This window comes from Tauraco erythrolophus, chromosome 11 (genome assembly GCF_009769465.1).
Source record: "Tauraco erythrolophus isolate bTauEry1 chromosome 11, bTauEry1.pri, whole genome shotgun sequence".
Classification (NCBI taxonomy): domain Eukaryota; kingdom Metazoa; phylum Chordata; class Aves; order Musophagiformes; family Musophagidae; genus Tauraco; species Tauraco erythrolophus.
Window position 1 is genome coordinate 25501443 of NC_141475.1, and position 24750 is coordinate 25526192.

General features: G+C 38.7%; 1 protein-coding gene across 2 annotated transcripts in view; it reads right to left on the minus strand.

The window, feature by feature from the left end:
* Positions 1 to 854: 854 nt before the first annotated feature.
* The window catches only part of SERPINI1 (serpin family I member 1), a 53524-nt gene continuing 29628 nt past the window's right edge, over positions 855 to 24750 (minus strand). For both annotated transcript variants that reach the window (XM_086618177.1, XM_086618178.1), the window contains exons 4-9: positions 23274 to 23468; positions 22183 to 22387; positions 13014 to 13111; positions 6970 to 7056; positions 5615 to 5704; positions 855 to 3815 (exon numbers count right to left, since the gene is read on the minus strand). In XM_086618177.1, the coding sequence (XP_086474303.1) occupies positions 3739 to 3815; positions 5615 to 5704; positions 6970 to 7056; positions 13014 to 13111; positions 22183 to 22387; positions 23274 to 23468 (752 nt within the window). In that variant the 3' untranslated portion in view covers positions 855 to 3738. The remainder of the gene's footprint in view (positions 3816 to 5614; positions 5705 to 6969; positions 7057 to 13013; positions 13112 to 22182; positions 22388 to 23273; positions 23469 to 24750) is intronic.

Genomic DNA, 24750 nt, shown 5'->3' on the forward strand with positions numbered 1-24750 from the left:
CTGGACAAAAAGTCCCCTATGAGCAATGAACTTAATCCAGCACTCTTGATAACAAGAATCAGAGAAAAGTTAGCAACACAAAGCAGGTTTTTTGAGGTTTGTTCCCCCATTATTAATCTAAGTCACCTGGGTCTAATTATGCTTTCAAAACTCAAGCAACTCTCATTGATTTTTACCAAGATCTACATATACTTGAGTCCCATTCAAGGTATTTCACTTTCCAACACTCCCATAGGATTACTGTCAATGGGAAAGTACTTCTCAGCTTCTTAGGATAGAGTGACATCTTGTGGCTTCTTCTTTTGTCCATCATTGACAAATAAAAATTAGCCACAAAAGCTTTGACTCATTTTTTTTTTCTTTCTGGTATAAAACTGAGATCTTAATTGTTCAAGGAACAATCATGTACTGGATTCACAGAAACTGATACAACAGTTTACTTTGCCATCATCAAGGCTTGTGGAAGGACAGGGAAAATTAATGCTCGGAACAGCAACAAAACCACTCTAATTCATATAACAGAAGAAAGTTTGGTTTGAATGTAGTACTAATCTAGAAAAACTGTTTGGTGCTCAAGGTTACGTAAAAGTGAGATCTTAACAGTCAAATCAGTCTCCAGGGGTAGCACCACTGCCAAAGGGATTTGTAGAGAAAAGACTCTTTCCACCTGCAGCTCTGAAAAGCATTTTCAACTGTACTCCAGTATATCTATGCAAGCAAGAGAGAAGATGATAGCATCAGGCAACTGCATCTCACGCTTAAACTCCATCTGCATCATAGAAGGATCTCAGTAGATAGTGTCACATCATGGGTCACTTACACAGCACAACTACAGAAGTTTCAGTAATTTATTTTCCAATATAGCCTCCAACACAAAATACATTTTTTCAATTTTTGCAAGACTACACACCTAAACTCACATATGAGCCACTATTGACAAATGCCCCTTACATCAAAAAAAATCTAAACAAAAAGACAAAATCTTGCTGGTTTTGCCTCTAAAAAGCAATAGCATCTTTGAAAAGAACGTTATACAAAATCTAGATTAAAAACCACAATGGAATAATATTCACACACCTCAGTAAATTGGTAACAACACTTATGATATCATCACTACTGAAAACCAGTATTGTTTGAGAGCTGTTCTCACTGTGGTCTACAACTACCATCTTGGCGTAATTTGGTAATAAATCAATTCATGTTGTTGAAATCCATGTAAGTCTCAATTTTCAGGAAACAAGAAATGGCTATTTTGCATCTGTAAGGACTAGGAGAGTATCATGTGAAAAAACTAGCGTTTGCATTTTGGTTTCTTCTGGTTTTCCTATATGCCCATTTAGGCAATTCTCAGAATTAGATTTAGAATACGTGAATCTGCATCATTCCACTTACACCTATGCTCGGTCAAACTGCGAGGGAAGTCTTGCACTTGCCTGATATCCTCTATAAATAGTTCTGACTGGCAGCTGTCCTTCCTTAATTTCATAGCTTTAGTTCAAATCTATCTTCAGTCCTTCCCTTGTAAAGAAGCATCTATGCTGCAAGGAACTAATGCAAAGAAAACACAAAATTAGTCAGGAAGAACTTTTGACGGACTGAAAATAAACATGATTGAGGGTTGTCATCTGCTTTCTCATGGCTTTCCGACTAAAGAGTGAAGATCTCAAAAATTAGCCTGAAAATAAATGTAACAGCTTAAAAATCAGGCTCCCATAGGTTCAAACTACAAGAGATGCTTAGCATATGGGTCACTTTTAAAGACATTAGATGATCACAGAACGCGTCCAGACGGGTTTTGAACATCTCCAGAGAAGGAGACTCCACAACCTCTCTGTTCAGTCTGTTCCAGTGTTCTGTTTCCCTTACTGTGAAGTAGTTCTTCCTCATGTTTAAGCAGAACCTCCTATGTTCCAGCTTATATCCACTTCCCCTTATCCTATCATTGGATGCCGCTGAGAAGAGCCTGATGTTCACAGAATCATTTAAACATGAAGAAGCAGTCCTTGTCTAACTCCATGTCAAAGGAGCTGGTTTTACCTGCAGTGAGGCTAGTTCTGTATCTCGGTAAAATTGGCACCTGCTCCTTCTTAGAAGCACTCCCTTTTTTTTGTTTCCCCTCCCAAGCACATTTTTAACTATACAGAACTAAACAATTTTTGTCTAAATTTCAATACAAAACTGTCTCACCAAGTCCAGATTGCAATACACTACAGGCTATAAGCAACAACAATACACTTAGGAGCTCCATTTTTCTTCTGTGCAACAGAACTCAACAATTCAAGGAGGCAGGGCTAGAAATGTGTTCAAATGCCCTTCCTCTGAGGGAGCATAACCAGCCTCCACAGTGACCATCCATCACATCACAGTCTGACCTGCGTGATTTGCACAAGTGGTATTAAAAAAGTGAACAGTGTGTCAAATTTTGGAAGTTCTTCCTGCATGAATAATTTTGTGAGCAGTATCAATGCTGTTTTGGAGTGACTATGCCACAGAAGCCTATAACTACAGTTCAGTCAGTATGCATTTGTTCCTGCAGAATTCAAAAGACAAAACTCCTATTAACTGAGAAGAAACCCACTTATTATCCAAAAGTTTGTATTTATGATCTGTTTCAAAGGAGCTCCTCCCTTCTTTTCTCCTGTTCTCTTACCTTTTTAATAACTTCTGCTCTTTTTGTATTTTGCACAATGAGGGAGGAAATAATTACATGCCTCTCTGGTGATGACTGGTACTTCTCCTCTTGCAAATGGAAACAGCAATTGATTCCCCTGCTAATATTTACTTGTGGTATGTGTCATTCTCCTTTCTGTCAGTGTAATCTCAACAAAAAGTTAGGGAATAAAAAGGATTATGTTGTTCCTTTAGGCATTTATTTATGAATATAACATTTTTAGACACTTTAAATTAAGGAGTGTGGTTTTGTGGTTGGTTTTTGTTTTGTTTTTTAACTTTTAGAAAGATTGGTTTAGATCTCTGAAGAGAGACACTGCAAAGCTTAGGTTAAAGTAGAACAACTACTTTGGGGGAGAAAAATATGTCCACACGAATGACATGACTATTAAACTATTTTACTTCAGTCACATACATAGCTATTCTACACTGACTAGTGTCAAATATTCATGCGATCAAATTTTGTTGGCATCAACAGTTACGGAAGGTGAATTGCAGAGTCACATGCAGGAGCATTCATAAAAGCAACATTTTAGAACCACATGTGGGAAAGGTCACAAAGTCTACCACAGTTATCTTACAGAATAAAATCCACAAGGCTTAATTTGTTCCATTAACTTTGATGAGACAGCATATCGCGGTCTGTTTACTACTTTACAGGAACAGGAAGATCGTATTTTCCGGATGTAGTTCTTCGACTCTACAAATTATCATCAAGGTTTGCCATTTGCATTATTCAGAGCTGCACACATTCTGCTCCTGTCTCAGTTTCTGGACTGTAAAAAAATTACAAATAATGGATTTGCAGGGTTTTTTTTGCTTTACAATTCACTGGAACAAGAAACAGTTGTTGACACGTACACAATTTTATTTTAAGGACACAGCAACCACAACGACAGAAACAGAGCCATTACTTTAATACTGTAAGCTTTCCTCTGGCAACTGACTTGCACACAGTTAGCTCTGAAAGCATTTTAAACAATGTCTTGGGGGAAAACACAGCAAACCTTAAATATATTAACTTCAAACTTTATGTGCTTATCTCCTCTTTTTGGTAGCTGGTGGCAGTTAAAGCTCTTCAAAGTCATGGCCACTCGTATTCATTGCTTCAGGGTGCATTACCCTTCCCATGAATAACACAGTACCTGTGGAAAAAGTGGGAAGGGAAGTTGTCAGAACTGAAAGGAAAAGTTGAGGTTGTAAGATGACGAATACTGATAAAAAGTTCTAGACCATGTGGTGCACAATTTTTATAGGAACATATGTCTCGGAGAACTTCGTAGTCATGCAAGGCAAAGGATCAACAGCCCTAGAGAAGAGGACCTCTTTGTATTCAGAACTGATAGAGCACAGAGAAGAGTGAAATCCTCTGCATTTCAGTGCATCTCTGCTTATTCTAAAGGCTTGATTGAAAATCCACCAGAAATGAACACAAAGGCTCTCTTTCATTCTAATGGTTCTAATGAAGGCCCATGTAGTACTGTCACTGATGTCAAGTGGTTATGAGACAATACTGGTTCCAAGGCTGGGGAGGTCCAAAGGCGGCAGCTAACCTTAACTGGAGCATGAACACCTAATCAGAGTAACCTCCCTGATCACTTCTGACCCTCACATGCCTGAGCTGCTGGACAACGTTCCTCGCAGAATTAAAAGTGAGCCCCAGAAGCTCCACACCAGTTAACAATTATTAATAGATTGCTACTTTGAGTTCACAGATTTACTCCACATTACAGCACACAACCCACACCAAGCCATTCTCTATATGAGCACTGCTCCCCTATGCTTTTTAAATATCATTTATATCTTTTTCATGTTACACGTTTCTAGCTAACCTGTTTAAACACAGTAATCAATTAAGAGCATGTAGGGTATTCTTGAGAATAACAGTAAGCATCACAGATCTTTTTCAAAAGGTTTCTGACCTTAGATTTCTAGATTAGTAATGAGTTTTCAGGCTTCGACTATAGTTGTTGGCAATTTCTACATGCAACAACAAGGCCTGTGCGACATTAGAACTGCTCCAAAGCTACCCAGCTCTACTCTGTCCTGATTTAAACTTTTCTTTCTGTGGAGATTTTTGCATATTGAGTAGGGAAAAGGGCAGATGATGTCCTCCAGATCCATTTTTGCCTAATTATACGTCCATAGCAGCCAGGATACTCAACTTAGTTTTGGTCAAAAAAACTCCAACGCCTAAGAGTTGGCATCGCACCTTGCATACGAGTGACTCTACGTAGCCAGACTGTAAGCATCGCTGCCCTCTAAACGTTTTAATAAACATTGATGCCCACAACAGGGATTCTCAAACACAGAAAAAACCCGTCAAACCGAACCTACCAGAGTTTACTTGAAGAACATGTCAGACATCACAACACAGACCCATGTCTGTGGGTGCATAATCATGTTTTGTCACCCAGTCACAGCCACATCATTAACACAAATTACAAATATGAAGCTCAGGAATTACTTCACCATTGCCCGTTTTGCTAGTGAGTGCTGTCTCATCCCTTGCCTGCCACAGAACATTTCAAGACCACAACAGAATTATTCACAGCTGTAATATCTGTCCATTATGCAAATCACTTGGTACCACGAACATATTTCACTAGTCTTACTACAGCCAAGCTCTTGCCGAATGCAATGATTATGGATATTCAGGGCAGTAGCACTATGTTCCCTGAAGAGAAATGGTGATTTTTTTCTTCCCTGGGGTTTTCAATCACGTAATTGTGAATATTTTTCAGGATTATGTCAGATTTTGGTGTCTTACTTGGAGAAACATTAAGGGGATACAGAAAATATGAGCCTTTCAATATCAGATATTTTAAGACAAATAAGGGATATTCACAATACAAGGTCAGTTCATGGATCAAAAGATGTAATCTTCTTTTGTATACTTGATGATGTACTGTGAAAAATGTGGAAGAGTTTGCAATATTCTCACCTGTTCTTCTGTTTCTGACCAAAAAGAAAAAGGGATGATCAACTATAACTTGGGGATACAGCACTGCCATTCTGCTAATGGCAATCATTCCTAAAGGAAAAAGAACATAGGCAACTTGTTAAATATCACTTCACACTCTCCTGCCCTTCATGAGATACTTGTGAAGCTCATGAGCAGACACTGAAGTCCTACACTCTCAGCACTACGTGTCACCAAGAAATAGCATGAAAAATCTGACTGAAAATGAAAGACCTACAGAATAATTGCACACCTATTTATGCTTTAAGAATGATTAACAATGGAGAGTGGCACAATTTCTCAGGCTGATGGAGCAGCTTATAAATTATAAGATCCAGAACCTTAAGAGGAGTTATGACTCCCGCTCACTTGTATAAAGGAAAGGCATTATGTTAGACAGAACTGCTGACCTGTTTTAAACAGCTCCAGGCCTGCAGCTGATAGTAAAAGGTAACCCTTAATAATATGCAACAACTAAATGGGCTGATCTTGCAGCTTTTAGCTTGAGTCTTTAAATAATGCAGAGGCTGAAAGTAAAATTAACTAGGAATCAGGCAGAATTCGGCTCTTCGCTATTTTTATTTGGAGATGCATGGATTTCTCCAGGACATTATTATTATTTCCCAGTATTTCATATACTTTCACATTTTCACTGCACTGTTAATTCCCAGGTGCTAGTAATCCCTGTCCATATTTACATTGCAATTCAACCCAGTTACTGATACTCATGACCAGGGAGTCATTCTTCCTTTCCTCAAAGACTGGTATAAAGACAGGGGATTAGAAATCACCCTGTGATACATATTGGCAACTCACGTAACTTATTTTCAGGAAAAGCATGTGATAACAAAGTAAACCAACCACCTGATCTCCTAGCCTTAATAATGTCCAGCTCTGTTTCTGCATTTAGCATTTCCCATCTTGCATCTCTGTATACAAACTTATTAAAATGCAATTGCAACAACTCAGCTCCTTCTAGCTATTCTGGATCAAATTACTCTGACCACCTCAATTAGCAGATCAAAAATTACGAATGCTTAGCTTCCACAAAGAAAATATGAATTCCAGGCTGTACCCTCCTGACAATCAGAAGCAAAATAAAGAAAAAGAGATTTTCCACAGAATGCTCGAAATTCTTTGTGAAACACACCATGTTGAAAAAATGCTAACCCTTTCCATTTCAAGAATTCTCTTCTGAGAAGCAGTATACTTGCTATGCTGTGTCTTCATGCTACATGCCATTTAGCTTTCCTAGCTGTACAGCAAGTCAGTTTTAAAAAATTAATTAACACAGAATAACCAGACGTTTGATTTGGTTCTGCTTTTCGGTCAGGTACCTGAGGCAGCAGCAGCTTCTGATCCTTCCTCATTAACTTCTAGAAATGCCTTGTGAAATGCCTTTGCAAGATAAAGTTCTTTGTTATCTGAAGAGGAAAAAGAAACATATTTCAAGTGGCTCAACAGTAAGATTGAAGTATTAAAAAAAAAAACCAAAATCAAATACTGCCAAAAACCCTTGACACTATTATCCATCTTCCATGCCAGGTGGAGAAAGAGAAGAGCTTTGTGCATAGGAGTTGCAGGTACTCTGATAATACCTTTAACAGCATCATTTACCTTGCTTAAATTTGTACACATGATGGATATTAAAATAGCTTGGCACTGCCTAGAGCACCAGCACACCAGACGTTTACTGAACACAAGATTTTAAATGCAACTATCAGGAAAAAGGAGTATGATATTATATGGCAAATATTTATACATAAAGAATTTTATTTCAGCATTATAGGCTTCCTCCAGGAAAATTAGCGATTCTCTTTCTTCTTGTCATTATAATTTAAAGAAGCTCAAGATAAATATTTATTGCAAAAATCACCATGAACTAGTTTTTTTTCAGTCGTCTTTGTTTTCCATCCTTCTTTCTCAGTCTTAATTTCAGTCCAATCCTACTCCTGCTTAAGTCGCAGGATGTTTCATCACTTTTCTTCAATGGCTAAACGACCAGACCCATTGGAATACTCAGCACTTTGCAGGAAGCAAGACACGTAATATCATTTAATCTGTTTGACTAAATTTCATTAGCAAGACGTAACAAGGATTAGATATACATTTATTGTACCTGCATAAAAATCCACAGTAATGACAGCACAACTGGCAGTTAAGAAAGGAGTAAAAGCTTTCTCAACAGAGAGATGCACAGCCATGAAAAGCTGATCTAATCACCCCAGTGAGACAGATACACCGTTTTGCATTTCTGATCCTGCACAAAATGCTCCACATCAAAACTCTAGCTGCAGGTTGACTAAGGAGGGAAAGCTTAGGACTATTCACCTAATTGTTACCCGTTTATTTTGGCTCTGACGATCACCACTAGTTCTAACACTAATGCAAGCTGAAACCACAAGAGACAGCAATTTAAAATGCCTCACCCCAGCAGATCTCATTACTGCTACATACACTCAGAACTGAAGGAAACCTCCCAGTTCAGCTGCTTAGCTTAAAATCTCACCAAAAAAGGCTCTAGGTCATTCCCTTTGGGATTGCGTGTAGTAAAACATATACTAGATTGCTAAATATCGTACTCCTCCTAGGCTTCAGTTCCCAGCCTTCAGTAATGCTAGGATAAGGTTTCCACCGTGTTACTTTAAAACGTGGGACATGCAGCATCTACTTATCTTGAACACCAAGCACAATTCTCACAGCTTTTGTCTCCTTAACTGTCAATGAAAGGCCACCAGAAAACAACCTGGTTGCATTCCAGCACTAACAGCATCTTTAACCCTCAAGGTTACTGGTAAAAACAAATCACAGGCTAACTAAATACTACAGTCAAGTGTTAAATAAAGCTTCCATTCCACCATGGACCCACTAAGACTCAAGTTTTCAAAAAACATTTCAGAACAAACACTGGATGTGTAAGAACATTTACACATGTCATAGCAGAGAGGGTGACAGATCCATGCACATGCTGCCACTGTAAACCTGTCAGTTAACAGCATTCTTAGTAAGTTTACTGGTCAGTTCTGCAAATTCTGCCTTGCAGGCAGCTGAGTTTTGCTATCCTTGCCTGAGTCCACTTCAAAGCTCTACTGAGCATTTGAGCTATGTGGCACATACCAGAAGAAAACAGTAACTTTGCAGCCTTTACAGAAAAATGCTGGTTCCTAAAATCTTAAACCCAAGTAATTTTTTTATGTTTAGTAGCAGACAAAGAAGAGCCCACTTAGCCTAATCACATATTTCAATCATATTTGTTTTTTTTACAACAGCCCTTAAGTCTGCTCCTCCGATCTGCAATATTCACAGTAATACTCTGTATTTTCCTCCCGAATGCTTTATTTTGCAGTGTGCTGGTGCTTACGGCACTCCAATGTATATTTCTGGTCGGAACACTTAGCACATTAGAAGATTAGTCTCCATCTGATGAGCTTATAGAACCCAATTCAGACAGCATAAACACTGCTAACATTTACCATCAGATGTAACAGCAGGCCTACTTGTAAATGTAGTCAGGATCTGAGTATTCAAAAAACTCAACAATATTTTGTTAAGTTGACAGGAATACAAGAAGTGCCACTGCAGATGAGACCAATATGTCCAATTAGTCTAGCACACTGCTCCAGCTATAGCAGCATTGTTGCTTCAGAGCAAGACAAGAAGCTTTACAGACTAAAACTACAGCAAAAAAGAACAAGAGAAAAACATCCTCTCACCTAGCATGTGCCTTATACCCTAAACTAAGTTTCTAACCCGCAAAATATATAATGTCATTATTCAATGCAACATAGATAGTTTTGATCGATAGGATTAAAAAAAAATTAATAAAAATTGTCTCAGAGCAACCTCATGATCTCAAAAAATATTCAGCAAAGATCTCTGTGGTTAAGTTTTCTGTAGGAGAAGTAATTTCTATTTGGTTTCAATCTGTTGCCTTTCACTTCATTGGGTACCTTTGTCCTTGGATGGTGAAAAGAGCAATTCCGCATCCCAATTTACTTCCTCTAGACTCTTCTTTTTATATTGCCACTCTCATATCCCTCTCATTCATCTCTCCCTGCAGTGAATGAATTCATTTTCATACAGAAGCATAATATTGTCACCTAGTGCTCAGGCATTCTTCTCTTTGCTCCATTTTGTGCCTGTCAAATCACTGACTGCAATACTTCAACATCATACACATCTTGTCGTTATCTTTCTTTTATGGTTTTCCCTGTGGATAAGGTGGGGCTTACCTGAGTATCTGCTATTCTGTCATTTTTCTCTAGTAGCTTCTTTGAGTTCGGATTTTTATAAGAACCAACATGATTTGATTATTAGCATCTCAGAAAAGTCCCATGGAGATCTGGTATCAAAGTTTAAGCTTCCTGCAGGACCCTAGCCTGGATAACCATTAATGCGTAGGAGTAATCCGAGACTTACTTCTGATGTACATGACTCTGCTAGTATCACATTCCATTTGTCATTACACTCCATATGCTTGCAAACTCCTACTCACAGTTGCCAACTGGTTGCTCTGCAAATCTCATTTTAAAAAACCATGAAGGTTTATTGGCTTTTTTAGCTTAGGTTGTCCCAGAAAAATTATACCTACCTCAGTCAAGACTTCAAAGAACTATTTACTGGACTGGTGCTCTTCTAACTACTTCGTATCATGAAAGTAGTATTATTACTTACTGAAATGCAGGCCACCCTGAGGTTAAAAGTAGTTACTTTTAACATGATTAAAAGTAGTTACTTTTAACCTCATTACACAACAGTAAGAAACATTGTAATAATTTGAAAGGGAAGGGGAATTTTAGTAAAGAAATTAGTTCAAGGGCAAGTCTTAAGTGGTGTTACAATACTCAAGTAGCAAGTTCACGTGCTGTGTAAATTATAAAATCTCAAATACCAGAAGTTGTTTCAAGCTTGTTTTGAACCCCTGATGGAATCAGAGATGTGAGTCAAACATATCAGTGTCTTTTGCTGAAAGTGGGAGTCAGAATATGTGCAACTAGACAGCCAAATAGGAATGTCCTCCTACTCACCTGTGTTAATTGACAAAGAACTTCATTTCTGCAAGAACATAACATTCAAAATGCACATCTGGATTAAAACTTTCTCTTTGGTTGCTCACAATCCAGACATCCCAGAAGATAAAACTGACTTATCTATTTCCATTTTTCAGATTGAGTGCAAAAAGCAAAAAATTCTAAATATTGAAAAATAAGTCTGTAATCCTGTAATTTGATTTACATCCACTAAACTCACACAGAATTTCACTGAACTCAACAATCTGTGCCTGGATCTGACTACAGGATTAGGGCTGCTGTTGAAATTGCAGGCTGTCCTTGAAAATAATCCAAAGCAAGAGCAACAGGAGGAGAGTATTTTTTAAACACAACAGCATTTCTCAAAAATCTCCTTAGATTTTTTTATGATTTGTATCTTCCTAAACTAAATGTGTCCAGACAAACATTTTGTTCAAATATCTGCATTTAAGGTTTCATGAAGTGCCAAAATTCTCCAGAGGGCTGACACTGAAATGCATTCCGACTTCAACTTCCCTGTTACCTGACACACTATTCAGGTATTTACATTGTGAAAATCAGAAACAGGAAGCATATTCTGTATTTTAATTACTTAAAATTTCATCTCCATAGCATCAACAACAGGGTTTTCATTAAAGACATTACTTCAAAGACATTTTCTTATTCTGAATTTATGAATGACCTTTTCATCACCTGGTGGCACATGCCCTTTTAAGTAAAAAGCAAGAATGTTACAGTAAAACTCATGAATTCTCTCTATACTCTGCTCTACACTATTTACCAAAGATTTAATCTTTAAATGGCAGAGGAGTTCATTCAGTCATGCAAAAACACGGTATTTTGATTTTGTACACTACGATTACCAAAATGTAAAACGTTAGAGTCAGTAGTCACACGGACTAAAACACAAACACGTTCCAATATTTCTGCTAACCTCTCGACTATGGAATTAGATCCTGATATACAGGTGGATTTTACATGAAATTAAATAAGTCAAGCACTGACTGCCTTCGTGGTTCAATCTCCCCTGTGTATTTCCCGTTCTCCTTACTACCTCTCTTCCAGGAAATACTTTTCTGTATGTAGACCAGAAGTTATTGGAAAGCTTACATTACTTTGGGGTGGCAGAGAAACTGAAGATGTTTTTCTTCAGAAAAATTACATTTTTTTTTAAAGAAGGATTTTTCATTTATTCAAATTCTTTCCACATTACCTAGCTCCAGATTTTCCCAGAATTTCACTAGGAAAGCAAAAGCGGCAAAACACTGGAATAAGCTACATGATGCACTATAAGCGACATTTCAAACTCAGCAAAAGTGAAAAGGATATGAAAATTGCAAACATTTCTGCTATAAATTTGAGAGGAAGGTTTGCCTTCATCACCACTACATCGAATAAGCCACACAGGTGCGACCACTTCCAGAGACAGACCATTAGGAACAGCTATTTCCCATCAGCAAGGGATCTATCTGGCTGATGAGGCAGTAACCCAGAGAGCAGAAACATATAGAGGAGGTGGTATATAAACATAAATTACAAGAACAATGACAGTAATCTCACACTGGCGTGTGCTTCTAAACAGAGAACAACTGGGTTTGCCAAAATCAAGGTCTAGACAGAATGCACTAAGTACACTGCTTACATGGCTACGCAAAAATGAAACAACTTCCCAGGCAAAGATGACTCAACCACCTTTTATGCCAATTCAATACCTTTTAGGAGGTATTAAAAGCATGAATATCTCATTTCCACCTCAATTTCCAAATGTATTGGACGTTTCAACTCCTGAAAATAAAGTGTTGACAACATATCGAAATAGACAAGCAGCATATGTGACTAAACTGCTTTTATCTCAGAACTCCTCCTTTCCTGTGCTGCTCAGTACAGCAGGTATCTGGGAAGATGACTAATTGTACAACGGCATAAAGCGCTTAATGCTGTGAACAAACAGCCTCTGGAGAGAAGAGACGGCAACACCCTTGTTGTGCAAATCTCATTTGCCATTGAGGCACCGGAGCCATATATCGCTCGAATGTGGATCTGCCTCTTGCATGCTATTACACTTTCTCTGCATTTCCAGTGAGATCCAATTCTGAAACACTTGGAGTGAGCTTTCCCAGATCAAAAATCCCCCCATCCCTCCACACACACCCTGACAGATTTCTCCCCTGCCCCAAATGCTTCTACAGTGAGCACACTCCTACATTATGCAAAAATCCCACAGGACTAAAAAATTGCTAGGTGTTTGTTTTTTTTTTTTCCCATAAAATCACTTTGAAGAGCTTGTTGGTTGTCTTCAGGTGATTTGAGTACTTTCTCATATATCTTGAGATAACACAAGAACCACTTACCAGACATGGCAGTGAGGTCAGCACTACTGCTGAACAGCTCTGTAATTCCGAGACCCCTCCAGACATCTTTCAGATCAGTTTCCTGCTCTACTGTGAACCTGGAGAAAAATAATAGAAAATTAGAAGCGGCCTAGAATGTAAGCAGTAATTATTGTTGTTAGAAGGTTAAAGTTTCTAGGTAATGGCAATTTTCTTCTCTGAAAGGGTTGTCAGCCACTGGAATAGGCTGCCCAGGGAGGTGGTTGAGTCCCCATCCCTGGATGTGTTTAAGATTAGGGTGGATGAACTACTTAGGGATATGGTTTAATGGGGATTAGGGACAGTTGGACTGGATGATCTCTAAGGTCTTTTCCAACCTAGAAATCTATGAAATCTATGAAACACCAAGGTAAATAAGGTAAAGTAGGAGATTTGGCACTAGTAGCACAGCATTGTGACACCATCTACAAAAATGTTTAAAAACAAAGTAGTTTACTTACATAGCTGGATTTTTTTTTCTAACGCAGAAGCAATCAAAAAATATGCTAGTGACATGTACAGTCCCTCACCATAAAGCCTCAGTGCAAAATTATGCAGTAGCTAATGTAAATGCTCACTTTTTATATAACAGGTTTACTATAAAAATGGAATTAATTGTACAGACAGTAGAATAGAATAGCAAATAAGGCAAACGAAAGCATAAACTTCATAGACAGCTGTTGGCAAAGGAGGACTAGGAAAGTAAGAAAGATATCCCATTTTTATTTAGACAGCATAAGCAAAGACCAGCAGTTATAAAGACGAATATAAAGCATTTCTGATCTATCTTCTAATACTCTCGTGGTAAAATTTTAATTGGGTTTTGATGGCGAGAAGAACAGGGAAAACAGTTGTTAGTGCAAATGCACATGTGAGTACAACCTGATGGGATTTCAGAGTTAGCTTGCAAAGCCATGTTCCAGGCTATGTTATACTACGCTGGAAGGACAAATTGAGATTTATCCTGAAGGCAAGATTATGAGCAAAAGCTTGCTCCATTTACAAAGACTTCTTTTCAAACATTACAAAAGTTATGTCTGGTGTAAGACCAAAAAGACTCAAGTGCTTTATGTATTGTCAGAAACAGACTGGACAGCTGGAGAAACAAAGCAATGTGTTCATAACAATAATAAGAATGGCAGCCCCAACCAGAAAACACCAGAAATCTGCAGACAAACACAAGAGACTAATTATAAATGTTCACCACGGGTGAGTTATGGTTTTCTGTAGAACGACCAAACAATGGTTTAAATTATGCTGACAGTGACTGGTTATAACTGTACAACACCAAAGACACAGTCCGAAGGCAGTGGTGTAGTTCCTCCAGCAAGCCATTCAGCCAGAAACAACTCTGCAATTCTGCTGCGGTCCTTGGAGAAGGGTTCCTACCTGTGCTAGAAACCAAATAAAACAGAATGTGCTTCAGTGAAATTTCTTATAATAATTCTTTTTTCAGGACTGAACTTCCTCGACGACGTGGAGAAACACATTCTTGTCAGAAGAAAGTACAGGTCAGAACTCTGAACAGGGAAGAGCTGATGAAGAGCTGAGATGTATGATACTCAGCACATATAAGCCTTGGGAGCTTGAAAAAGAATAATCCAGATCTCAAAAGACAACTGGATAAGAGTCAAGCGGATCTTTCTCACTAACAACATTTACACAGAATGAGAAAAATCCACTACACAATCTACATTCGTAATGAACTCCAAAATGCTATTAGAAGCCAAAACTCTACGATGGGATAGATATTAGTCATCACCCAGAGAAGAGTTTTATGCAAGTTAAAATAAGATCTGGAGATAGTTCAGGCTCAATAAATCACTGGTGGCACCACTAGACCAGATGAATTCCAGGATATGCCTGGAATAAAACCACAAGAACTGATCCTTGTTATTTTATCGTTTTGGCAGTTCTCAAAAGAATCAGAAGAGATCTACAAAGATTTATGTACTGGAGGAAGCTTATGGTGTTCTGGCACAGTCTGCATCAGTCAATGTGGCAGCATTTAAAAAAAAAAAAAGAAAGAAGATGGCATTATCTTAATGAATGAGATGCAAGTACACAGATGAGATGACCTGAAAGCAGCCGATAGGGTTGTAGGAAATGGAAATGTGTCCTGTTAGTTTTAACAGCTTTGTCAGAGTGGTTGACACGCTAGAGGGAAGGGATGCCATCCAGAGGGACCTTGACAGGCTGGAGAGGTGGGCCTGTGCAAACTTCATGAAGTTCAACAAGGCCAAGTGCAAGGTCCTGCACGTGGGTGGGGGCAATCCCAAGCACAAGTACAGAGAGAGAGGGCGGAGAACAGATCAAAAGCAGCCCTGACGAGAAGGACTTGGAGGTGCTGGTTGATGAAAAGCTCAACATGACCCAGAAATGTGCACTGGCAGCCCTGAAAGTCAACCGTACCCTGGGCTGCACCAAAAGAAGTGTGGCCAGCACATTGAGGAAGGTGATTCTGCCCCTCTACTCTGCTCTCATGAGCTCCCACCTGCAGCGTTCAGCTCTGGGGTCTCCAACAGAAGGACATGGACCAGAGGAAGGCCATGAAGATGACCCGAGGGCTGAAACACCTCTGCTATGAAGACAGGCTGAGAGAGTTGGGGCTGTTCAGCCTGGAGAAGAGAAGGCTCCAAGGAGACCTTCTAGCAGCCTGCCAGTATCTAAAAGGGGGCGTACAAGAAAGCTGGAGAGGGACTTTTTACAAAGGCATGTAGTGACAGGACAAGGAGCAATGGATTTAAACTGAAAGAGGGGAGATTTAGATTAGAGATAAGAAGAAATTTTTCACTCAAAGGGTGGTGAGGAACTGGAACAGGTTGCCCAGAGGAGTTGTGGATGCCCCATCCCTGGGAGTGTTCAAGGCCAGGTTGGATGAGGCTTTGGGCAATCTGGTGTAGTGGAAGGTGTCGCTGCCCATGGCAGGGGCATTAGAACTAGATGATCTTTAAGGTCCCTTCCAACCCAAACCTCTTCTTCAAGAGGAATTACCACTCACTTTCCTGTTAGAAAGCTGCAGACACTCACACTGGTCAAAAACTACAGGCAGGGAGCTCACAAGACCTTCTGCACAATTGCAGCTTAAAGCTGAAAGACAAATCAGTTGCTCATTCATTCAAGTTTCCCATTGGCTTACAGGCTCCAAAACTAGAGACTAGTTTTACTCTCACTACATGCTTGTAATATAAGTCCAGATCTATTTCAGAGACTTCTGTAAAAACCCTAATAAAGCCGAATTAAGACTTGATTCCTGATGCCAAACAGTACAGAGGTTCTCTGTGCACACTGAATAAATCCAGAAATATTTCCTTCTATATTAAAATTACACTATAACATTTTGAAAGACACATCCAACTGTACCTACCTTACAAACATGCAGAAAAGGCAAATTAACATTACAACTCGTTTTATAAAAATTCAGAATGGTGTATTTTTCCCTTTTTTGCTTTTTATTTTACCACAATTAGTATTAAATGTATCAAGCTTTCAAGATAATTTAGCTATTAAGTAGCAATGTCAAACTAGTAAAGAACATCAGAATAGGACACTAGCAAAAAAAGTCTGAATGCAGAGCAAAATAAGGTCACAAATAAGAAAAATAACTGCAAAAAAGCATTTTTTCCAACTGCAGAGAATCACTAAGATAGAAATGGAAATCCGGTGGGTTTAAGTCTATGGACCACTAGACAGAAAACACACTTATCTGCTAAGTGATGAATTGTGACCCAGAAAGAAAGGATGACAAAAGATGCTTTTGCATACTAATCATGGAAAAGCTTTAGGAGATGTTTTTGAAAAAAAAAAATAAGTAAACCCATAAGCGCCAGCTGAATATGCATCTGAAAAAAGAAAACACAAACAAGTTGATTGGTTGCATTGCTAAAGAATACCTGAATCAATGATAGTGGCAGCCACTTAATTACTGGATAGAGGCTACACCCCTGACTGAAACCTCTGGAAGGGCAAATACTGAACAGGTGGATGAGTGATGGTCTCCGCAGTATCTCTAGGAGTGAGTTCCTGCTTTTTATGACAAATAAAGCAGACCGAAAATATCACATCAGCTGTATAAATATCAAACTCTCTTTACGAAAATACAGCTAATTACTTCCCTTCTCTCCTTTTAAGTTTTGTCATACAGTAAAAACCCACTCTAAATCACTACTCCAAATAGTATCTCCTCTAGTGTATGCTGAAGAGCAGTGAGAGTTACAGATAAGCTATTAACGATATTTCAAATGTTTTAGCTGACATCAAAACTAGCCTCTTCCGAAAAATAATAGGGCCGCTTCACACTTTGAGATATGATTTCAGGCTATGCAAACTGACGTATGCATTTGGTAGGAGTTCTCCTCCAGTCCTATTTGGATTTCTTTGTGTTCCTTACAGACAGTGATGTAGGTATTCGAAATCAAAGCTGACAACCTCGAACACACAGAAGAGACATGCAATCTCATTTCCCAAGCCAGGCGTTAGCTGTAACTCCAGGCTTTGGAAATGCCGAGCTACACGATACTAGCCCTGACACATGGTTATTTGCAGTTTGTCGCATATAATGAACCAGATGCTCATATTTTTTCCACAATCTTTTAAGTGCTTCTGATGCTAAAAATACCATGAAAAATAAAATCCTATACTTGAGTATCAGAAGTCATAGGACAGTTGCAACAGGGAGCATTAAGAACCACACAGGGAAGTCTGAGAAAGCTCAGACACTGAAGAAAAGATGAGACATTTTCACCATAGCACCAGAACAGAAAGACTGGTCTGTTGAGTCGAGAGGTGAGCTGCTGTTCTTAGCAGTTCTAGAAGGTTCACTAACACACCTGTTCATGGATATACGCTTCTACAGAGCTCCTTGGAAAGCACTGAGCAGAAAGATACTGATTAGGGGTAGTGACTCTGCCTAGCAACTGTCAGGCAAAGTCAAGGAGAAGCGAAGATGTGAGTTAGCTCTGTACTTATTTTTACAGTGTTCATTTGTAAACTCTATACTTGCTACAAATAAAATGCAGTCCAAATAGCTGAACAAAAATATTTCCCTTGATTTCCACCGTCTTTGGATCTCTCCCACATGACATGAAGAGCAGAATGAGATGCTTAGGAAGCAGAATTAGATTGAGAAACTAACAAACAGTCCTCTGGAGAGTTTAGCAGGGAATGATGATATTTTCATGAAATGTAAAACTGACACAAGCATTAGATTAAAATGATGTATTTATGACACTGACAGTCTCCTTAGTTATGCATCTGAACCTTTCGGTTTTGTATAGAGCATTAACTTTAACATACATCCGACTATCTATCTTCTATTTTACCGACTTTCAAGACAGAAAAAGAGATGGCTTCATCTTCTGTGATTCTGTGCAACCCTTCTGAAATGCTGAATTTTTCATGAAGTCCTTAAACACTTAGGATCCACAGAATCAAGAAGGATTAGGGCACACTTTCTAGTTACACAACAGAAGTGAACTAGAGCCTAGTGTGATTCATCCCAATGGCTACAAATTCGAAAATTACTAGGAGTTCTGAACGAGCAAAAGGAATAAATTCCAGGTTTTCAGATTGGCTCTAACAGACTACATACTGCAGAACAAAAAGCAAAGGAATGGCTCCATTGCTTTAAATCAACAATATTCTTGCTTGAAGGACAAGTCCTCAAGATCTGAATCGCTATTCTAACCCAGTAAGCAGCCTACAATACAAAGCTGCCCGCTGAAATCGATTCCAGCATTTCGGCTGGAATTTCAGCTAGGTTGTCCTGAGGTGCTAGAACTAGCCTGCTTGATTTAATAGCCTGAAAACAAACAAGTAAGCAACAAACTGCCCCCACTAACCGCAAAATCAAACAAAAAGCCCACATGGCTGCACCAACTCGGTGAAGCAAGGCAGCTCACGGTTCTTCCTCTGGCAAGTGTGTGTTTCAGTGGGACAGTTTTATGTCTCTTCCATGACTGTATCTATTCCTTATGAAAAGGAGACTTGAGAGCATGTTAAAAAAGACAGAATGTATGGGTTTTTTGGTTTGGAGTTTTGTTTGGTTTTGTTTTTTTTTGAGAGAAAACAACCTTCAGCTAAAGAAACGTCATTTCAACACTAAGTTATTTTAAAGATATTTTAAAGGTACAAAAAAGCAAGAAGGTCATTATAGAAAGCCAGGCATACTGTAATAATGCTTAAGAGGAGACTGGCAGACTGTAGCACTGCTATTAGGTACTAGTTCCTCCTATGCTCTTCAAATAATTTATGCTAGAGAGACAGCTTTGTAAATTATATTCATGGTCTGTTTCACTCCTGTACAAAAAGTGGATTAAAATGTTGATCACTTTAGTCTGGGTTAAGCTGGAAACAATGATTTGAAAATGAAAATGAGAAAGTATAATTTAACAATTCTGTACAAATCTCTCCTTTGCTATTAAGAGGAGTAATACACAATTTCATTTTCACACAGATAATGTAGACAGAAATTGGAAAGTTGTGATTAACTCTGCTTTGGCTAGTCATTCAGGTCCTATTACAAATGTGCAAGTTTAAAAAATGTTCACTTTATAATTGGATAGCATCTTTCAGGACATAAAAATTTCATTTTATTCCACTGCTGCTTTCAATTTCTCAGTGGACAGAGCCTGCAGGCCACATTTCATAACATGTCTTTCTGAGTCAGAGCATAAAATATTTATGAAGTGTTTATTTAGAGCATTGATAAAATCCTGCACATCATCTCTGAATCCTTAATGGAAATCCAACACCTTGGGAGCGTGCAATTAATCTTTGGAATTTTTGTAAGGAAACTACAGTATCACTAGATGGAATTTCAAGCTCAAGATAATTATCTTTTATAATCTGAAAATACTGAAGGTAACCAGCACCTGGCTGCACCTGTTTTGCCTTTGTATAGCCTTAATCCACAAATGTTTCCCCAGTTATTTGCGGCTCTTAGATCAGAGAGACATGCATGATGACTAGCCTGAGGACAAAATAAATAACAACATTATATGACCACACAAAACCCAAGTCTCAAACTCACGTCTGAGAACCTGGCTACAGAGAATCCTGCAGTCTCTGCTTTTGGCTAAAAAAGCAAATAAACCCCAAAACTACCTCTATAAACTTAAAGTCATAAGCATCATTAATATGTTTTCCATGAGATTCATGTATTTAACTCCAGATACCTAAGCTTCTTCAATTTGGAAGCTAATTTTCACAGATTCTCTACATAATCAATGGAGAGAAACTTCTGTTGTGGATCTCACATGCTAGGAATTCTTTGAAAGAAGATGCCCAGCTTCAGCACCTGATGCATAGGCTGTGAAATGCTCCAGTTGTAAGAGGAAAGCTTAAGGGATGGAAGAATCCTCGTATTTTACTTCTCATTAACATCTAGGTAAGGTTTGCCCAAGCCTGCAGGAGAAATAGCCTGGAAGAAATGCCCCTCCCCTGCATCTTACGGACTGTTAATACTACAGCCCCCGAGACTTGAAGCTCCAAGAGAAAAACAAATAAAAATCCCAGGAATAGTGTACAATAGGTTCAGTTTGTATAAAACCTGCAATGCAGCTCTTTGCTGCTCTCCCTGCTTCTTCAAAGGAAACACTACTTAAAGAAGAAAGGAACTCTTCCTATGGGGGAGAGAAAAACAGCCCCAAAATGCTGCTGTTCCCTCACCACTCGGAGTCCCAGCATAACAGCTTTAAAGAGAAGCGGAATTCCATCTCGAGTTGGAATAAGGGCAAGCTGACAGCATCAGTCTCTCTCAACCTGATTTATCCTAGCTAGCCTTGTTGTACTGTGCTCAGCTGCAGTTAGCTTCTTGGAAGTGGTCTTTGCTTTGGAAAAGCAGCTGATAAACTGCAGGGATTCTGGCCCTGCTCTTTACATGTGAAATACAACAAACTCAAATCTCCAAGTCATCTGAAAACAAAGAACATTTTAATGATTAGAAGGAGTCACTATAGCTTATTTTGAATACTGCCATGTACCCGCTGCACAGTGCAATAAAAGTGGAATAAGTAGCAGTGATCCACATCAAACTTGTGCCATATTGTTATATAAACACTTCACAGAATCACAGAATGATTTGGGTTGGAAGGGACCTTAAAGATCATCTAGTTCCAACCCCACTGCCATGGGCAGGGACACCCTCCACTACACCAGGTTGCCCAAAGCCTCATCCAACCTGGCTGTGAACACTTCCAGGGATGGGGCATCCACAACTTCTCTGGGCAACCTGTTCCAGTGCCTCACCACCCTCAATGTAAAAAATTTCTTCCTCATATCTTATCGAAATTTCCTGTCTTTCAGTTTAAAGCCATTGCCCCTTGTCCTATCACTACACGCCCTTGTAAAAAGTCCATCTCCAGCTTTCAATGAAATCATTACGAATCAGTGGAAGGATATCATGATCCAACTATACATTGTAGTGACTTTTAGTAGTAAGCAACTCTCTTACTAGGGCAAGCACGAAAAATGCTTGAAAGTAGATGAAACAGAATTCTAGAAAATATAACTAAGTGGTACATGGGAGCAAATACGCCACAGAGCACACACAACTTATGTCTACAAATGAACTGACAGAAGTTCCATCCCTTCTGGTAGTAACACCTTGCTATTCTATTGCTCCTCTAAGGAAAAAGAAATCAGCACTTATTACAACTAAGAAAAAAAGAAAAAAAAGATATAAATTGACTGGAATTACCTCTCAACACTCAACTATTTGTATCTATGCGGACACACATCATTTGAACTTTTTTAATTAGCAGCACATAGAAATTTAATTAGGACCTAAATGAAACATTTCAGCTTTTGTTAATTCAGACTTGCGATATTTCTATGGCTCCTGTCTAAATGGAACTTGTCCATAATGAGTTCTGCAATACTTTGAACATCATTCAGGGTGGATGTGTTCTTGATGATGAAATTCTCCTCTCAGGAGCTTACATATGAATGGGATGCAAACACAGTGCTCATATGTTGCTCAACCAGCCATCGTTCTGCACTGCACATCCCCTGGGCTTTCTTGTCAAAGCAACCTTCACACAGGTGCTATGTAACTGCAGGCTGGATCAAGATGTTCAAGCTTCTACTCTGCTACTCCAGTCAACATGAACGCGGTCCTTCCCCTTCCACTGACATGGGAGCATATTCTCACCTTGGTAAATACACTTCCACTTTTTGCTTCTTCACAGAATTAGCCCATTCATTAATCAATGAGGCTTTGATCAGTGGTTCCAATGTGACCAGTGGAACCTCCTGTCTGGAAAGAACGATCATCATACTAATCTCATCTCCCTCATATGGTATTTCCAAAACTTGGTAGATACCGCCTGCTTCATTGGAGCCATCACTGAACTCTCCTACAAAAGAAAAATGAGAACAAAAAAAAAAGCTATTAGAAGTATTTTTTTTTGTTTTTTACTAGGTATAGAGGAAAAATAGAAGGTTAATACTAGGCAATATTTACGAAATACCGGAGGAAAAAAAATGACCCTCTTTATTCTCTTCTGTATAAAATTTGTATCAGTTTCTTCATCATAGGATTTGAGGCTTACATCATTTGCTTTCTTCAAGAAAACAAGCTTATGCAATCACACAGTTCGTAGATAACCATCAATTCTGAACCTTTACCTAACTTCTATTGGTTAGACAGAGAGAAGCTTCAAAGTGGTTAAGGCTGCCAAGACTTTCATGGAAATGGGCAGAGGTTTTTTTATTCAGGAGAGAGAATTTGTCAATGATGAGACTGAGTGAAAAACTGCTAGTGCTAGGCACCGTAAAACTCACTTGGAGTTCAAGTTCAAGACAAAAATTATCATTAGTTCTGCTGTTCACAGAACCCCTATTTAACCTTTCTCAGGATATTACAACAGTAATGAGCAAACTTTATTCATTTTAATATTTAGCACAGCATAAGAAAAATATTTCAGTGAGAAGCAGGACTAGCTCAATAACTGTAAAGAGGTTAGATATAACGGACAAACATTCTGAAATCCACCATGTGCTACCAAACACGTACCTAAAAAAAGTAATTAAGAAAGAGGTCATTGTAAATGTTGTTATCTTATTATAATACACGAGCACAAACATTATGAAAAGACATCAAAATCAGAGTCCCTTCATTGGGCAAACGTCACATTTAAAATTCCAGGTGAAAGAACAGACAACAATACAAGTTGGTGTTACTGCCAACAAGCCTATTAAGGGAAGACTCAGTAGCTTTAAATTGCTAAAGCTTCAACTCACCGTAGTAAAACTCTCCCTGCTGGTACATCATCGGAATCTGCACTTCACTTTCATCATCTTTAGTGAAAGAAAAAGTTCTGGTATTTTCAGGTCTGAACTGTGACTTCCAACTGCCTTTAAAGTAGATAGCGTTGATGAGAGCCAAATGAGTCAGAGCACCAAAATCTCTTGAGGACACAAAATCTTTGATCATATCTGAGAAGAGAACCAACTGTCAGTCTGCATGTCAAATTGAGCATTAAATCAAAACTTAAGACAGCTTGAAAAATGCAAGAAAATAAAAGGCTGCGCTAACACGTAATTTCCAATTCAGATGTTGCATTAAATCTCAAATTAAACTGCCAATGTTTTGTAAACCTAAATCTCAGAGTAGGTGCACAAACCCTTCCATCACGTACGTGTTAGTCAACTGTTTCTTAATCACCACTTAAATACACCCCACAATGAAACCAAGCGGAAAAGGGGTCACAGAAGGAATGTTTACACTGGTGCTACAACACAGCTCAGCTCTATCCCTCTTAAGGTCAGAGCTTCTACAAACTTTGGCTCCAACCCAAAGCAGCACTTAAATGAGTGATTAATATCAAGTGTGTAAGAATACCTACTGGAACTTCACTGGGGCCAGTTCTGAAGGAAGCTTCAGTTCCAGTAATGTCCTACTGACTTCTAAGTAAAGACTAATCATAAAACACCCCCACAAATTCACAGCATTTGTTCCACTGACATCAGCTCTTGAAAAGCAAAAGAAGAAAACATCTAGCATCTGCTCTGTTCATGGGAGGTATGTCAGCTGAGCATGGCAGCTGCTTTGCTCCTGCTCCTAAACAAGTCATTTACATCAGGATATAGTCTGTTACCTGCTCTAGCTCATTTTTAACGGCTTGCTTTTCAGCAAAATAATTCTGAGTTTGTTAAATTTGGTGCACTGACCAGATTTGTCACTATTCTTGAAGAATTAAAGCCTACTTCAGATGGCTTTCCTGCAAACTTCTATTTTTAACTGACATTGCAATGCAAGGTGTTAAAATAAACACATTCCTCAGTCTGATTATTACTCCTTAATTCACAGTTTAAAAATACAAATTAATTCTTCTTTTTGGAGCAGATGACATGGACTAACTGGTGTGAAATTTGTGTATCATAGGGCAGTATTTCTGGCAGGCTGCTGTTTGTTCTTAACTTTATCTGGAACGTTCTTAGAAATGAGATGTGACCCATACTGCCATACTTACTCTCCACATTAGAGAAAAAAAAAAAGAGAAAAATTAAGAAGGAACGCATTTCCATTTTTTTCCCCATTTCTATTTGGTACATTGTACTCCCTCATATTTTTCAGCCACATCTTGTTAACACACTAATGTAACATTAATAATTTTTCTGGCCAGAGAAACCTTTGACAGTTCTGTTTTCTGCTCCGAGCCGCCCATCATGCTTAGCATGCAGGAACTGGAAACGTGCCTGCCTGGCACCCCTTTCC